General features: G+C 35.8%; 1 protein-coding gene across 7 annotated transcripts in view; it reads left to right on the top strand.

Moving 5' to 3' along the window:
• Nucleotides 1-18,078, top strand: part of ADGRL2 (adhesion G protein-coupled receptor L2) — a 163,053-nt gene extending 144,975 nt beyond the window's left edge. For 2 of the 7 annotated variants that reach the window (XM_086752976.1, XM_086752974.1), the window contains 6 exons: nt 965-1,056; nt 2,941-3,109; nt 6,791-6,919; nt 7,340-7,436; nt 10,581-10,662; nt 13,679-13,763. In XM_086752976.1, the coding sequence (XP_086609102.1) occupies nt 965-1,056; nt 2,941-3,109; nt 6,791-6,919; nt 7,340-7,436; nt 10,581-10,615 (522 nt within the window). In that variant the 3' untranslated portion in view covers nt 10,616-10,662; nt 13,679-13,763. Of the gene's footprint in view, nt 1-964; nt 1,057-2,940; nt 3,110-6,790; nt 6,920-7,339; nt 7,437-10,233; nt 10,363-10,580; nt 10,663-13,678 lie in introns of all 7 variants that reach the window. The other 5 variants (XM_086752972.1, XM_086752970.1, XM_086752969.1 and 2 more) reach the window with 4 other exon arrangements.
• The last annotated feature ends 460 nt before the right edge of the window (nt 18,079-18,538 follow it).

Genomic DNA, 18,538 nt, shown 5'->3' with positions numbered 1-18,538 from the left:
GCTCTTACTGTTTTCAAACACACAATTTTATTTGAATTATCTGCATCATATAGGACACCACATACTAATTATTCAAATTAACTGTGTACCACTTTTCAACTCATGGTCTACAGGCATCCTTGTATTTGGCTTTGAAATCGATAGGAGAAAGGCACCTAGTGTCTTTGATATCTGTGATTCTGTTTCACAATAGGAAAACTAAAAAAAAAAAAAAAATTACCTTCAGTGTCTTCCCTGGTGTTACCTATATGACTGACACAACAAGAATAAGGCAGCATAGTCCTTCCCTTCAAGTGGCATGCAGTCTCGCTTTGACAGAATCCAGACTACAAAGGGAAAGAGGGCAGTAGGAGGGTGCACCACCAGCACATGTCTATGGCACTGTTAAGTTTGATGCATTTGCTACATCTTTGTGCTTCTTTTTCTTTTTCTCTTTCTTTTTCTTCAGTTACATTTAAGCTGTTTTCAAGACCCCAGTGGGATTTGTGAGAACAAAAGGGAATAAAAAAAGGAAAGGAAGAAACCAGCAAAGGCAAAAAACATTGCAGAAGCAGGATGGGGTGATAAAAAGATGACTAGTGTAGTACAGTAAAGCCGTAACCGTAGTCCTCAGAGAAAGTCGGTGAGATGGCAAACAGGGCCAGAGGTGACAGGCAAAAGTGAACAGGGGCCAAGCACAACATGCTGGGAGACAGAGCGAGGTTGGCAATGACAAGTATTGGACATGAGCTAAATGCGGTGGTTCATCATGATGAGGTAAATTTGGAAGATTAAGTGAAATGAGGACTTCTAACATTTTTTCCCCTCATCCTTATTTGCAGTCACCTTTTACAGACTGATACAGTTATGCAGTTTCACTACATATTTGAAAATAAACGACGGGATTTTTGTTTAGTCTGTAACATCATTATTATTCACCCTATTACTTGAAGTAGTTTAATTTCATTCTTATCTGTTTTGACAGCTGAATCTTATCTTCCTGGTGATCACATTGTGCAAAATGGTGAAGCACTCAAACACTTTGAAACCAGATTCTAGCAGGTTGGAAAACATTAAGTAAGTGCTTTGTGTTCAAGTATGAGAACTATGATTATTTTCTGATTGCTGAACTGATTGAAAGCTACTCTCCATTAGGAGCACATGCCATTGTCTCCCAGCAACTGCAGATGTCAATTAGAAGCAAACAGAGCCAATCCTGCTTTCGTCACATTGTTGCTGTAATGTCACACACGCCGGTCAAAATTAGATAATTTCAGCCTGGAACTAGTGCCAAGAAACTGTTTCACGGAAATGCCACAGAACTGTAGTAATTTCATTTGCATTTAAAATGCAGTTCAAAAATGATGTTCCTGTTTGCATGGCTGATATGATTATATTAAGTTTGTTTTGTTAAATGACTTTTTGATTTAGGGATTCTGAGCAGTTTCTACTCATAATCCTGTTCTCCCAAGAGAATTGACTCTATTATTATTGTTAACTTGAAGATTATCTGCTGTTTTCTTGCTAATTTAACAAATGTTTACTTTAGCATGGTGCTGTACTTCAGTATGCCTTTTGCAGAGTAATGTAAGTGCTATATAATTAACAAGGCTTTGGCAGCTCTTGCTTCTTTAGGTAGTCTTTCACTGTATTGTGTATAGCTTTATGTTGTACTGAAGGTTTTTGTTACCAACACTGAAGGGATGGTGCAACTTTGTAACACTGAGGGTTGGATGTGAAAGGGTCTTGCAGATTTGCATTGAATGTTGAAAATGGCAAAGGGAGATTTTCAGTAAGGCTAACATTGTGAACTGGATGTTCTAGATAGGTCAGTATCAGCTTCATTGCATGTTGCATGATGAGAGAGAGAGCTAATCTTTAGCATCTCTCTCTTTTCTTCCTTTTCCTCTTTCTGTCTTCTCATCCACACCAGTAATTACCGTGTTTGTGATGGCTACTATAATACGGACTTACCTGGGTAAGATAGAACCCTACATTAACAAATTTCTAGCATGATTTTTAACTTTACAAACTCGGTCAGTATTGTGGATTTCCCTTAATTTTAATTAACTAGTTTTGAGATACCTGATTTACTAAAGAATTTTTAACTATTATATGCCTTTATAATTTTAAATTGCTTGCCTCTGCATTTTGAATTTTCTAATTTTGACTAATTTTTATAGACAATTAAAAATGCTCTTATTAATTTCTGTTTCACTTCTGTCTAATAATTTTGTTTCTCTTTTCTGCTTATAATGCTTTCTAGCTATGAAGATAATAAGCCATTTATCAAGTAAGATCATTAGTTAGATGTGGAATTCACTGACTAAATTCCCTTTCCCTTTCATTCTGTGCCGTTCTCTACAATTCCTTTTCCTTAACCTATTCATGATGGAATCTTTTTTTAGACTATTCTGTAGTGCAATATCCATATTTTTGTCACATTTCAGCAGGGTTTCTTTGTGCGGAAGTTAGATCATCTAGCTTCAGTTTAGCTGAGTTTATTGGAGCATTAAAGATTTGGGCTTTAGGCTTTTAATCTGCTGTTTAACCTTTGTGCATTTGTGTTACATTATTTGGTGTCATATGGCAGCACCACTGCTTAAAATCTATGGTGTGATTAGTGGCTAAGCCAGATTTATCAATCTCTTTTGTAAAAGCAGATAAAGCAATGGAGTAGCTGGGGCTTGTGCTATACTTCTGCATTTCAAAATAGTTTTGACATCCTATGCAGTTCTTGAGAAAGAAAAAGGTCATATCTACTCTTGCTGTTTTCACTGGAGACTAAGAGTACCAAATGGAATTGTTCTTTCTTTAATAGATAAAAGGTTAAACCCAAGGAATTTTTACATTTGAATATGAACCTAGTAAAAGTCAACTGCAGGAACTGAAATGTTAATATTGGATTTGGCGACATGCGTTCTCATAAGTAATGTTACTAAATTTATTTTTCTTTTACAGATCCTGGGTCCTGGGTGCATTTGCTCTCCTGTGTCTCCTTGGCCTAACATGGTCATTTGGCCTGCTGTTCATCAATGAGGGGACTGTTGTGATGACATATCTCTTCACAGTATTTAATGCTTTCCAAGGAATGTTTATTTTCATCTTTCATTGTGCCCTTCAAAAGAAAGTAAGTTCCTGAAAACACAGATGTTCCCTAACTTCTTTAAAATACCACTTTTTTTTTTTTTTTTTTTAAATAGATTGAAGAATAGCAATGTCAAGAACTGGAGTATTTTGAAGTACTTTGAGGACGGGACTAGTATTCAAAAGCAATTCTTGCTCTGTGTGCTTATGGGAGTCATATAACTGCTCTGTGGCCTAAGTGGGTTTAAAATGGGTGCAGCATTTACAACCTGGGCTTGAAAAGTTTTGAGGCTTTGGGAAGAAAGTTACTGTGGAAAATGTACTGTTTATCATTGGTAATGTGCTACGTGTTAGTCTGGACTTACAGCCAAAAGTCCTTTGTGTGCATGTGAAACAAATTCTGTCTCCGCTGCAACACTGCAAACAAAGGATCATTTACAATATCAGCCCATCTCAGCCTGAGAACACTGTTTTTCTCAGATCAAGGCAGAGGACCTCTCCTGAGATCCCATTAAAGCTAGGTACATGTGATAGGCAAGGATTGTACTATGAGTGCTCATTCATTACAAAATTAAGTGAGATCTAAAAATTATTTTTATTATTAATTTCGACACACCTCGGAAAAAAGTTGTTACTAACGCTGAACAACTACAATGAGGAGAGTTTTCCAAAAATGACAATGTGACTACTTTTTTACAAGTGTGTGCCTCCCCCAACAATGCAACAGTTTTGTGCTCTTGAATGGAAAAACTGCAATCCCCTGGCCAGAGCCTTCCCTCATGAGTGGGATGTGCTAAATTAGTTCTGCTCCCCTTTACTTGATGGGACCAGAGGGGTCCGGAAGGAGCCGACCTGCAGAGAGAAAGCTTGCAGGGGAGAGGGCGAACAGGAGAAAAGGAAGTGAAGAGTGCAGCTGAATGGGATTCTCACTGGGTTCCCTGCACCCCTTCTCTTCCCCAGACGGAGGGTGGAGACTGCTTCCAAGGATGCCTTGAAATTGCTTTAGTGAAAAACAAAAGAAGAAACCTCATAGCCTGTTTTAGAAGGTGTGGCAAATTAAAGTAATGAAAGTTGAGAGGAAGGGTAAACGTCAAAAAATCCCACTCAGAAAACTTCACGTAAAGTGTAATACATCCTGCATTTGGAAATACTCAATTTGCAATATTTAGATTCTAAATATTTTTACCAGTTTTAGGCTGGAGACCTAGCAATTATTAACTCCCATTATAATTAGCTCACCAGAGGCATAATTAACTGATATTTATTAAATGGTTTGATACCATTGGATAAAGCATTGCTGTGTAAGTACAAAAATTGTTTTCTTGCATGTTTTCAACTGTACCAGCTCTAACAGTATCAGACTCTCTAAATTTGTTGTAGACAATGGCATTCAGCCATGCTTCAGGAAATGATCTGGTAGACAGAAAGAATTTTATCCAGATGAACATGGCAGTCCTCTTATTTTGAGAGAAGAAAAGCACACTTAGAGAGGAGATTGAGCCTAAGAAGAGAGGGAAGAAAATGCAAACATTCTCAAAATGCAAATAATTTCTACATTAGGATTTCATACAATGTTGCCCTTTCTACCACTTGTATTGGACTTGAAAATCAAAAACAGATTCCTTTTTTATTTCTTTTTACAGCTGTGCATTGTTTTTATATTAAGTGGAGTCAGCAAAAAGCAATATTAAAATACCAGTCAAGTGTGAAAAAGCATAACCTAGAGCAATAAGATTTATACCTGAAAGAATGTTAAAGCTGCCATTTAAGATTTTTAAGTTTCAGTGCCTCTGACTGGATATCATCCTATCCTCTGCATAGCTAATGTAGTCTTTTTATTCTGTTATTACTAGTTGGTCACTAAATTGAACAGAGGAATAGAATTGTGAAAGTGAAAACTATTATGTTTCCAGTTCTGACAAGATGATAGTGCTGTTCCATCAGTTCTCAACAAGCTATAATTTAGAAATAATGACAGTGGAATGCACAGTACTGACAGATAATGTACATTCACTGCAATATAGGCATTAGGCAAAACCAGCCCTGGAGGGTGGTATTTGGGTAAAAATACAGTTTTGATTGCTATTGTCTCTACTGTGTAGTGGTTTGGAGCATTTAATATCCATTAGTGTTCTGGAATGTATTTTCTTAGGTGTTATACCATCTAGTGATGATATATATGTAGACTTACGTTTTTCAGACTACAGAGTTAAAAATTATATTGCTATGTCAGTGAATTTCTGTTTTCATTTTTTAATGTGTCTTTTGTGCTGATACGGATAGGAGTTCACTTAAAATATGTACCATATACTTTTATAGAAATATTAGTTATTGTCCCTAGCTTGAAGTTAAGGCACTAACTATGCAAATTTTTTTCAACCTTGTGGTTTATGTAAACATCACAGTATGTATTCCATGAGTAAAATTCTTGTAATATTGAAAACAGCACATGGCATACGTAAATCCACACTATTAACTTTTTGTGTTTTCCTCTCTCCCCCTTATTACAGACACATAACTTTCTTTCTGTCCTATATGCTGTGAAGCAGAATTTCCATATTAGCTGAAATCCCACTTATCCTGGAAACTTAAGAGTCTCATTGATGTAGAAGAGATGCTTAGATTCCCAAGTATCTTGTGGAAGATTTATGAATTTAGACTTGCACATCTTTACAAATTTTATCCACTGTGTGCTTTCACTGACGGTGCCAAGATGTGTGTGCACTCTTCTGTTACCTGAAAATAGTCAGTGTAGCAGTCGTTGAATATGAGAGAATGAACTGCTCTGTAAATTAATCTGATTACTTTCATGACAAATGTTTACACATGTACATTAGAGAACTAAAATTTCCAGTAGGCCACTGGAGACAGAAGGTGAATAAATGCAGGCCGAATCTAGAATCATTAATTAGTTTTGTTGCTCTGTCAGACAAAAATCTCGTATACATAGGTATATTCAAATTTCTACATTCAGCAAAGACAGTAATGAGGATTTTATTTTTTGGTCCTAAAAGTGAAAGATGTTTCATTTCCCAGCCTTTACGGTTCAAAATTTGACTCTAGAGCACTTGATGGTGCCTCCACCAGCATAGCTGGTGCTCCGCCTGCAGTGGGGCAGTGGCGTTTGTGAGCTTTGTACCATCCCAGAGCAGGTGTGACCATATGAACTAGCAGTTGTTTGAGTTACACAGAGTAACTTTATATGAAAATGCCTTTATAGTCATTGCAATTTTTGCACACTTTCTTGGAAGGAATAACATAATGGGGAGTACCGAGCAGTGCAAAGGCTAGTTACCTCAGCCCTTCTTGCATGCTAGGATGGGAAGATTGGCTTCCTATGGTTTCTGCACCAAAAGCTCCCATAAAAAGGACTATTTTCAGCCAGCATTCAATTAATGTAAACTTAACTATATTGATCTATAATATGGAGACAAAATAAAAATAATCCCATAAATAACTCGGTAATGATTATTCAGGCATGTCTAACTTAAGTGCATGTGTACTTTGGAAATAATTTGTTCAGAAGTCCTGGATAGCTGATAATGCTGTAGCTAAGTAGGGAAAAATACCTGATTTTGCTAAAGGCCAACAATTCAACAGACAAGAATTACCTATTTGCTTGAAAAGTGTGTGGGGAGTTTCAATGCAAGGTTCATGGGTTTTTGCCAGCAGAGATACTTAACACTATTTTTTGTGCTAAGTAATTCTTTTTTTCCCCCCATAGGTACGTAAGGAATATGGCAAATGCTTCCGACATTCCTACTGCTGTGGTGGACTACCAACTGAGAGTCCCCACAGTTCGGTGAAGGCATCAACAACAAGAACTAGTGCTCGCTATTCCTCTGGTACTCAGGTAACAAAGATTTTGATAGCAACTTTTAATTAACCTTATTTATAAAAAGCCTGCTGAGATGTGTTCCAATCAGAAGCACTAATTGTCTTCTCATTATTAGCATTTAGATGGCAAATACATACTTCTGCACAGTAGAATGGATTTCTTTCTAAACATTTCCTTTTACTTTGGTCTAATGCAAACACCTTATTTTTCATGTAATTACGGTCTGGTTTATAGGAAGGCTTATACCATCATGTTTCATCTAAATGAAATTTAATATATTAGTTTTAATAAGAAAAGAGGGAGTTTTACTACATGCTAGAAGAATGGCTTACTTTAGGCCGAAATAAACACAAATATTCTATGTAATAGCCCATAAGTAGGAAAAAATATTTTGGTAACCTACTATGCTTCTGTCTCTCTGTTTTATGTTGATAGAGTCGTATAAGGAGGATGTGGAATGACACTGTGAGAAAACAGTCTGAATCATCTTTTATCTCAGGTGACATCAACAGCACTTCAACACTTAATCAAGGTCAGTCACTGGGAACATTTCGGTTTTAGAAGCCTTAAATTTTATACAGATTTTATATAATTTAACACAGAAGAATTGAAAAGAATGTTTTGGAAAAAAATTCTGGAACAAATATTTTCTAAAAGCAGAGTTTTTAAGTCACCCACCAGCATGTTTTAAAACCATGTTCCCTCAGCTGGCCCCCTGCTATAGAAGTTGCATTTCCATTCGTGGGAATGTATTTAATTTAAAGTTTCATCAATAGTTTAACCTAAAAGCAAGACCATAATTTTCAATATTTCCTAACCTTTATAGGTTAAATCTGAAACAGAAATATGAGTGCAGTAACATTTTAATGCATATTTGACTGCTTTTTAGGTGCAGAAATTTTCCCAGTGAAATCTAATTGATATCATTTCTATGCAAAAGATGTCTGTAAAGCATTTATCTTTTCTATTTCAAAGAGCATCATATCTGTCACATGGGATAGAATCCAGATTTTCGGGCACAGAGAAGCCAAAACTCCAAATTTCTCAACTCAAATAGACTTTGAAATCTGTATCCTCATTCTCATGTCCAGTTAGAAGACAAGGGTGTTAACCAAGACAGAATGTCCTGTCCTTTCTTCCCTTCCCCTTGTGTTTTTTTAAAGCAGTTTGAGCTAGCAGTGGAGGGAAGACTGCTCTGTGCAAGCCAAGTTCAAAGCCTGTTCTTCCACCCACATCCCTAGGAGAACATGTAGCCCAGATCTCATTGCGACCAGTTCCTGTTCAACTCAGAAAGTGTCAAACAGAAAATTCACCACTGTCAGACTTGCTGTAAAACCTTCATCAACCACAAGTAGCAAATTTTCCTCCCTCGAGTTTTTTTGAGATTTGGTAGTAGGGACATGTACTTAATTCACATTCATTTTGGAAGTAAAAAATGTGATATTTTGCAAAAGAAGATCTGTCAGAAAGCATTATTCTATTTTTGCTGTTTGGCATATAGAAAGTGGATAAGACCTGTGTGTCTCACCGCTCCCCTCAACTGAATCTTGTATGTTCTTCTGGCAAAATCAAAATTAAGTAACTTATCCTGAGTAGAAAATGCTTATTTTTCATGCCTAAGAAAGAAGTGCATTCCCTTCCACTGTCTTATTAAAATCTCATAAATACACCATACATAAGAGTGTGAGATTTCACCCTAATTTGATGTCTCTGACTCCTGACGTTTGCTCTAAGCATTCTGCACCCTCAGTTAATTCAGGTTTGAACTGAGGCCTTGGAAGCTTCTCTGTGTTTTGGAGCTCCAGTCTTAAGTTACTAGCTATGTTCTGTCATGCTTAGAAAAATTGCTATTATTTTTATTGAATTGTAATATTGTAACTATGTCAATGATGCATACATATAAGGGTAGTTTAGTAATTAATGGCATTTTTCCTTTAAAATAAAAATCAAGCTTTTAAAGGTGGAAAAAAAAATTGGATTGAAAAAGAATTCTCTTAACTGTAAATTACAGGTAAATACAGGTAATTCTAACCAAGAATAAACAGAAAAAAATCCCCAAGCAAAAGATATTTCAGCTAGTATTTCTAGTAATAAGTACATTACAACTAAAAAAGCTATGATAAAACCTTTTTAGTTGTTCACTCCTACAAACTTTCAAACAAGATTAGCATAATCAGGTGATAGTTCTCTGAATCTTAGAATTTTCTGCTCATTTCTGCTACCAAGTATCTATGGTAGTATAAAAGCATTAATATTTGGAAAATATGCTATCTTTTCCTTGCCAAATAAAAATATCCATGCTATAAAAATATAGCTGGCTCTTTAGTTGTCCTTGGGTTTGTAATACTCTGATCCTGATATACTGCTGTGCAATGCAAGAGAAAAGGAAATGGAATTTTACCTTAAAGAAATGTTTAAAGTAAGTTTTAAATAGCAGCATTTTGTGTAGGGTTTTGTTTTTTTTTTTTATTACTCCAACTAATTTTTCTTCTTGTAGCTAGAAATCAGAGATTAATTTAATTTTTAATAATTTCTCAAAAAACGCTTTTTTTTCCCTAGTTATTCCAAGAGTTGTTTAAATTGTGTTGCATTAACATGAAAATGGGTTTTAAAAGTCTGTTAATGTAGTATTTTGCTTTGTCTTACATTGTGTGTAAACTCATTGTTTAAAGAAAATCTGTCATTCGAGGAATTATTTTTTAAAACCTGGCAGATATATTTGCAGCATGAATGTCCCAGGAGAAAATGTGAATGCTCTGATTTCTTAGAGCAAATATTTTGCTTTCCCCTCAGCATGCATACTTTTGCATATACTAAGATACACTTCTTGCAGTTTGTCATCCACTCTCTGTTTGAAAACAGCAATTCCCTTCCACTATCCGTGTGTTTTTAATAAAGTGAATAACAGCTCTGATCCTGTCATAAGAGATTTTTCAATACCTTTCAATCTGAGAAATTCAGTTCTCTCAATTCTGGACAGAAGCGTTCCATACGATCATGTTTAAAGTTATAATAGCTTTATGTAGTACCTTGATCTCTACACATTTAATTGCTATTCTTCTGTAACAGTGATTTTGTATACATTAGTAAATGTCACTCTCACCAGATGTTTACTTTGGGGATTTGGACAGCACCTGTGAATTACTGGAATCTAACAGTATTTTCCTACTCCCATTTCAAATACATAGCTCAAATACATTCAGAAATTTCCAGCTGAATTACATTTGACAAGTCCTACATGATTCATGATGAATAAAAAAATACTCTTTATTGAAACTGTCAGCCTAAAATTAAAGAACTGACATTTTTTTCTGTTTCTTTTGCTTTAGGAATGACTGGCAATTACCTACTAACAAACCCTCTTCTTCGACCACACGGCACTAACAACCCCTATAACACATTGCTCGCTGAAACAGTTGTATGTAATGCCCCTTCAGCTCCTGTGTTTAACTCACCAGGTGTGCTTCCTGAATAAAACTGCTTTTCTTGGCTCGCTCCAAATCCCTTTTTTCCCTAGATAGAAACTCAAGATGCAATACCCTAGCCATACATGCTGAATTTCTGTCAGTTTGAGAAATACAGTATTGCCAATGTCAGCGTGTAAAACTGCACTATATTATAGTAATGCCTTTGCCATAACAGTATTTACCAATAATTATCCATGTTTTCAACACAGGTGGCATAAATCTTAATATACTATTACAGGACTGACACCACATGGTCCGAGAACCCATCTTCAAGATATATATCACTTAGAGGTATCATGTCTATGCAATATAAGGTTGACTCTAAAGCTTGCTGAGAAAAACCTGCTTATGGAATGGATTAGATACTAAAGCAGCGCAAGGCATCTTGACACCTTTGGATACCCCAGTGTAGAAAATTGTATCCAGCATCAAACAGATCTAAACTATAGTATAGTGCAGCTTTATGGTAGATTATTTTCCTATAGGAAAATCTTGAGATTAACAGTTAGCACAGTTTAGTTCTGTAGGAATAAAGGGTGTCATCACTTACCTAACATTTTGTTGTTGCATTATCTAGTTGCTTTTTTTAACTACAGTGCAATTCATCAGTAAATACCTAGCAGTTACTGTTTGATGAGTCATAAAATCACTTTAGTATAACTGGAACGATAAATCTTTGATAAAGAGCTCATAACACCTAGTTTCCAGTTTTTATTTCAAGTTTCCTTTTTAACTGAACTGTAGTTTCTATTTTCATTCTCTTGTTTTCTTACTTTCCTTATGCTTTCCTCTAGCAACCTACAGAGAGACAAGTATGGGAGTAAAACTTAACTTTGCCTATCAAATGTAAATTTTTTCAGCATGATTTTTAATGGGCACAATTAAAACATAACTAGCGGTCATGAAGTAGACTCAGCGGGCAAGTGGTTCACAATTTGCAAATGAAATGTTTCCACATTCAAAAAGTACTTGCATACTGCTTTTTGGGAAAGAACATGAGGTCTGTAGCAAACCCTGTTGGTAACAGAAATTGTGCAATGCTGAAATAATTTGCTGTTTAAAACCAAAACAGTGTCAAGCGAAATGCTTAACAATTTTCTTATATTTTTATATTCCCACAGTAATCTTGCTACAGGCTATGGAAAGATTTCAAATGAATTACCTGATCATGGGCAACAAAATTTGCCTCATCAAACCAATTTGAATATATTCTAGCATGCTTAACTCTGCAGTATATCATAGAAAACTCATTTTGGATTATCAGATATATTTTGGTATCTGTTTAGCAGAAGAAAAGAGAATTAAAATTATAGAATTAAATCACTTTCATGAGGGAAATGAATGCCAGCATGTGGTCCATGTGTTGTCTACTTTTATAAATGCCATATGTTCTGCACAGCTAATTCCATTGCAAGAAAAGTCTTGGAACATACATGAAATTGCAAAACTATGAAGTTGTTTAATCAAAGCTTTAAAGAGACCTTTCAAACAACCCTCATCACTGTTTAAATCAGTACACATGGAGAGAAGTTAACAATAACACAAATACAAGATGATTTGCAAATTACTCAGAATTTATTTGGAAATTATTATTCTTATTTTTTAAAGTTGAAGACCAAAGTCTTTTCATGAGAAAATGCAATTACTTTTTAATTGAAAACAATATTTCCAGAGAAGATTGAATTTTCTAGGATAAGCTGCAGCTTTAATGATGAAAAAAAAAAACAAAATGGGAAAATCTTTTCCAAAACAACTTTTTTCTTATACTCCTCCAAGCCTTGCATATAATGCAGCAGCCTCACAGTGGTCAGTCTCATTTCAGTAAAGTCACCCCATTCTTTCTTTACTTCCAGACATATCTGTAGATAAAGTGATTTTTTAGGAATGCTCTAACCATCTGACTTTCCATGGTTCAGACTGTTTAATTTCTTTCAAAGTTTGTTTGTTTGTTTGTTTGTTTTTCTTTTTCCTTTGCTTGGAAAGCACTGTGCTATCATAGTTTACATGTGTTTGTGTCTATAGGAAAACCTTTTCTTTATCGTGTTACCAAAAAAGAAAAAAAAAAAGCCAAACCCAAAAGCATAAAGACCTTAATCATCATAAGACTTCATTTTTCCCCCCTTAAACTTCTTTTCATGTTTCCAGCAGACTTACCCAATCTGTCATTCCTCAAGCAGCTATGAGGTATCAGCCATGGCTGATTTCCTCTTCCCATTCCACAATATTTCCACTAATATTTATTCTTTGGTTTAATTTCTGTGACCCATACTTACAGAAATTCCTAACATTTCTGCATTTGACTTCCATGCCCATGGTAACTGTGGGCCTAACTCTTAATTAACTATTCTGGTTCATTCAGCGCTGTCACTGTGACTGATGCAGACTGCAGGCAAACTTTGACCTTTAGAAGCCTGGGGCCGTTGTTGGCAGACAGAATATTAATGCAAAAAAATTACATTAAGTGGGAAAAGAAAAGCTGGTATTGCTTAGTAATCTAATTTGCTGAACCCTTGCTCTGACTAAGTTGCTGAGAAGCTCAGTAATTCTTCATCATGTTACAATAAATCATTTTACTTTCTTTTATATATCAGCTACTCTTAGGCCAGATAGCCTGAGCAGACAGACATGATGTGAGTTGTCCAAAGTGAGTCATTCCACCTGCTGTCTGTCGTGTTGTTGGATGGTGCTTGTGGGCCCTGGTCCCTGTAGTGTGAAAGATGGCTGTCTTTGTTTAACATAAATTCTTTGTATTTATCCATTTTTTCCATTCTTTTCTTTACTTCATCTCAAAAAAAAAAAAAGGAAAAAATGTTAGAAATGTTGTTAAAGTAGTTGCTTGCCAATTATGTGGGTTTATGTTGTACATTTACCTTCAGTTATGTCTGTGATCTAATTCCTTTTTAATTTAGTGTCGTTTAGGACAAATTCTGTTAATTTTCTTTTTCTAAATCATGGTGGTGTACTTCAAAACATAGATGTTGCCAAATGAATTGCTTTGCATTATATATGCAAGGGCATGGAGTGAACAGTTCCTTGTGGAAGACTCACAGAATTGACACTAAATTAAGAAATTAAAATGCCACTATTCCCCACAGGAAATACACGTTACTGTTTTTAAAATGCATCTTTCCTATAAGGTGTGCAACTGTCTACATTTGGGAATGTTCAATAACCTAACTTTTCTCAAGTCTTGCTTCCAAGTACAACTTTGTCCTGAACTACATTAAAGAATTTTGTTTAAAAAAAAAATAATTAAGTGATAAAAAGTACATTGGGCAATAACCAGAGCTGTCCTTTTCCATTTCAGGACATTCACTGAACAATGCCAGGGATACAAGTGCCATGGATACTCTACCGCTAAATGGTAATTTCAACAACAGCTACTCGTTGCGCAATGGAGACTATAACGACAGTGTGCAAGTTGTAGACTGTGGACTAAGCCTGAATGATACTGCTTTTGAGAAAATGATCATTTCAGAATTAGTGCACAACAACCTGCGGGGCAGCAGCAAGAACCACAACCTGGAGCGCACGCTACCAGCCAAAGCTGTGATCGGCGGGAGCAGTAGCGAAGATGACGCCATCGTGGCAGATGCCTCATCTTTGATGCACAGCGACACCCCCGGGCTGGAGCTCCACCACAAAGAGCTTGAGGCCCCACTCATTCCTCAGCGGACTCACTCCCTTCTGTACCAGCCCCAGAAGAAAGTGAAGACCGAGGGAACCGACAGCTACGTCTCACAGCTGACAGCCGAGGCTGACGACCACCTCCAGTCCCCCAACAGAGACTCTCTTTACACGAGCATGCCCAATCTCAGAGACTCTCCATATCCAGAGAGCAGCCCTGAAGTTGAAGAAGATCTCTCTCCCTCCAGGAGGAGTGAAAATGAGGACATTTACTACAAGAGCATGCCAAACCTAGGAGCTGGCCATCAGCTTCAGATGTACTATCAAATCAGCAGGGGTAATAGCGATGGCTATATAATTCCCATTAACAAGGAAGGATGTATTCCAGAAGGAGATGTTAGAGAAGGACAAATGCAACTAGTGACAAGCCTTTAATAGTGTAGCAAAGAAATATTAAAGGCCATGTACAAGTATTAAAAAGACTTAATTGGCCCCATGCAGGCTTCCTCATATCTGCTTGAAGAGACAATTCTGTTGACCCTGTGGTTCTCCAGTAACGGGGATGACTGGACCTCGCAGTTCTGTGAATTTTTATAAAACAAAAACTTTGTATATACACAGAGTATACTAAAATGAATTATTTGTTACAAAGAAAAGAAATACCAACAAGGTATTTTAAGATATCTTCTGCTGCTGAATTTAACAAAATTGTGGGAAAAAAAAAGAGAAATAAACACTTTCCAGCCATTTTACTGCAGCAGTTTGTGAACTAAATTTGTAAATATGGCTGCACCATTTTTTTTTTCTAGGCCTACATTGTATTATATACAAGGCGTAGGCTCTAAAATCCTGTGGGACAAATTTACTGTACCTTACTATTCCTGACAAGACTTGCAAAAGCAGGAGAGATATTCTGCGTCAGTTTGCAGTTCACTGCAAATCTTTTCCATTAGGGCAAAGATTGAATACATGTCTAACCACTAGCAATCAAGCCACAGGCCTTATTTCATATATTTCCTCAACTGTACAATGAACCGTTCTCATGACAAAAATGGCTAAAGAAATTATATTTTGTTCTATTGCTAGGGTAAAATAAATACATTTGTGTCCAACTGAAATATAATTGTCATTAAAAAATAATTTTAAAGAGTTCGAAGAAAATATTGTGACAAGCTCTTGGTTGCACATACGTTATAAGCTGTTTTTCTTACACTCTGTTCATAGTACAGTAGTATGTTTAAAATGGAGGTTCTACCCATTTTCACTTCTTTTTCACTGTAAACAGTGTTCTGCTTTGACAAGTTAGTTTTTATTCTTATGTTTTGAATTTTTATTGCCAAAAAAACTACTTTGGGAAGAAAATTGTTTTAGAAGCCAATTATGCCAGGCCTTGCACAAATTTGGTATAGCTAACAAAGATTGTAACTCAATTCCCTGTTCATTCTTTAATCAGGGTTGGGTGGTAAGGGGTAAAGGGGACACCGGACACTTCTCACAAGCTTGCTCGTGAATGAAAGGTGCCTGTCCTTTAAAAAAATAAATAAAACGTAACTATTACTCTTCCATATTCCTTCTGCCTATATTTAGTAATTAATTTATTTTATGATAAAAATCTAATGAAATGTAAATTGTTTCAACAAAATTCTGCTTTTTTTCATCCTTTTGTGTAAACCTGTTAATAATGAGCCCATCACTAATATCCAGTGTAAAGTTTAACACCTGTTTGACAGTAAATAAATGTGAATTTTTTTCCAAATAGGTAAAATGTGCATTATTATGTACGAAGCATAATTGGCATCAGCAGTCCTTCGACCCAGCTGTATCCTGCTTAGAATGGCTTCTTTACATTTCATGATTTAAGTGTTGAGAATTACAATAGAAACTGTCTGTATAGCTCTACAGAAGAGAGGTCATCTTCACTATTCATTGCTCTAGTCACAATTGAGTAGGATCAAACTCAGACATAGCAGGGTCATTAGGAAAATGTACTGTAATTTCATATATTTACATAACTTTTAAGTAGGCATCTGTACTGAAATTAAAAATAAGGTGGTAAACACCACTATCATGTTCTCGGCAACAGTAATTAGCAGTTAATTATTAGTGATGAAGATATATTGTTGCAGTGGGGAAAACATGAATAAGCAGCATTTGGATAGCACTCAGAGTGCTATCTAAATAATGAATCCATCACGGCACTGTTTTGAGTTAGATAAATAAGCATGACTGTCCCTGTTTTTATCAGACTAGAGAACTGCAGGAGGCAGCTGATGCCCAAGATGTTACCTGCAAATTGATGGCAAAATTGGAAGTCTGAAGTCTTTGTTGTCTTGATTCCAAAGCCTCTTTTGTCCCTCTCAGCCAGGACCTCTCAAAGATAACACCAAGGACTTCATTTGTCACCACTTCCAAAATTGTATTCTTCCAAATAAATGTAAAACTAATGCTCCATCATCACAGAGGGCACAGCTTCACGTGTGGTCACTGTGACTATATGTATGATAACAGCAAAAATCCATCTGAAAGCTGTATCAGTTCTGCTACCTTGCAATGCATTGGAATAAATAAAGTCAATTTGAAAAATAAATCAATGCATTTTGAAAAAGTTTGGATTTCAGAAGAATATTTTGGGCAAGACTTCCTGCTGTTGAGACAATTTAAACTCTATTAAAAAAAAATAAAATCTAGGTTGAGATGGAACCATGGGGTTCATGTAATCTCAATATATCTGTAATCAGGACTGTGACACTGTAGCAATTGTTCTTGAAGTAAAAGGCATCTTCACCATCAACCCTACTGGTAACGCTTGCCAGTGTGTTCCTTAACACTTGAGTGTTCGTATGTTTGCAGTAGAGTCACTGGAACATTTTAAAATTTAATCAGAAACTGTTTACTTATGTTTAGTAGAGATGCTTTAAAAATCTGAAGTCTCTATGAAATAAGAATTAGTTCTGATTCAGGATATACAGCAGACTCTTTGGAGCAAAAATGATTCCCTTGGTCTGTCTGGCAACTTAAAAGCATACTTACTGCCTTCTACCTAGGAAATCATGTCTTAGGGATTTAAGAATTGTGGTGCTCAAGTAATTACAGTACACATGACCTAATAACGTCACCAACTTTCAGCAGAATCTTCAACCCTAGTTCGAGCGAGTACTCCTTTGTGTCTAACTAAAGGTGGCAAAACTACATGCTGGAAAAAGGTTTGTAGCAGTGTGATCTTAAATATATATTCAATTGCAAATGTAACAAGTATTCATAAAACAAGAAAATGTAGCTGATGAACCTAAGATGAACCAGCTGAACCTAAGTATCATAAAGGGAATTCTTTTGTTAGCTTCTTTGTAATGTAGATGTTGCTTTTTAGTGAGCCTGGTTTTTTTAATGTTATGCTAGTGAGTGTCCTGTGTTTAGCTAGCAGCTAGCAGCCGATACCTTGCCAAACTTCTGTTGGTGTAACTTCTCAGTGTAGTAGGTTACAGTATAATTATATAGCCGACAGCTTATTGTAATTTCTTTATGTTCTCTTCTCACGTTCCTGCCATCTTGTCTTGGGATCAGAAGGACAGAAGAATTCAGAGGAAGAGTTCGAGAATAGCAAAACAATGACAGCAGAATTAATGGAAACAAGTGTTTCTTCAGGGTCATCAGTTAACCAGTTCCTATGATGGTGCCAAGGATATGCTGCTATTTTAGGCACTGTCTTTCAGAAGAGCTGTAATTTTCTTATGGCTAGTAATCTCCTGTTAGTATCAGTGTTAACCCTACTGGCTCAGTTCAATTCTTCCTTGTAACTTCAGTCCAGTTATATTAATTCCTACAAAAGATTAAATGGGATGTGCATTTAGTGAACTGTTGTATAATGGTGCTATGCATTGTTTAATATCAAATACATCTCAATTCTACATAAGTGAACCATAACATGAAGAAATGCAACACTGGTAATACCTTTATAGTTAAAATTAACCTTTATCTGTGAATTCTACAATACACTTTTGCTTCTTTTAAATTTGAAGTGAAATTACTAATAAAGTTTACATATATTCACTTATGTAGGCAATAAAAGGTGTTTCAAATTGACGTAAGTTATCGATAAAATATGTGTCATATTTTATGTCCTAATTTTAAAGGAAATATTTTTTTTAGCTACTCAGACATTAAGAGAACAACAAAAAAGTAAACAGTCCTTGTGTACTGTTATCCCACTTTGCCTCAAAACTAACAAAACTTGTCTTTTAGACTTGATTATATGACAACGTATGCTAGTGTAAAGTTTTATCTCTGAATAAAATTATTTTTTAAATCAAGAGAAGCTACAGGTAGATAATTATATATATATACAACATCTGGGGTTTTAACTCACTAATTCTAGGTGACCACGGGAGCATGAAAAGTGATGAGACCCAGCAGCAATTCTTCAGCTCCACCTCAGCTGTAGCTCTGCAAAGACACATAAGGGAGGTCACAGTAAAGCATACCTTAGATTTTATTTTTTTTTTTTAATAAATGGTGACAGTCACCCTCCACATTTATGAAGAGC

Source organism: Chlamydotis macqueenii, chromosome 8 (genome assembly GCF_036417535.1).
Source record: "Chlamydotis macqueenii isolate bChlMac1 chromosome 8, bChlMac1.mat, whole genome shotgun sequence".
In the NCBI taxonomy this organism is placed as follows: Eukaryota; Metazoa; Chordata; class Aves; order Otidiformes; family Otididae; genus Chlamydotis; species Chlamydotis macqueenii.
This window is presented reverse-complemented; position numbering and strand designations above follow the sequence as displayed.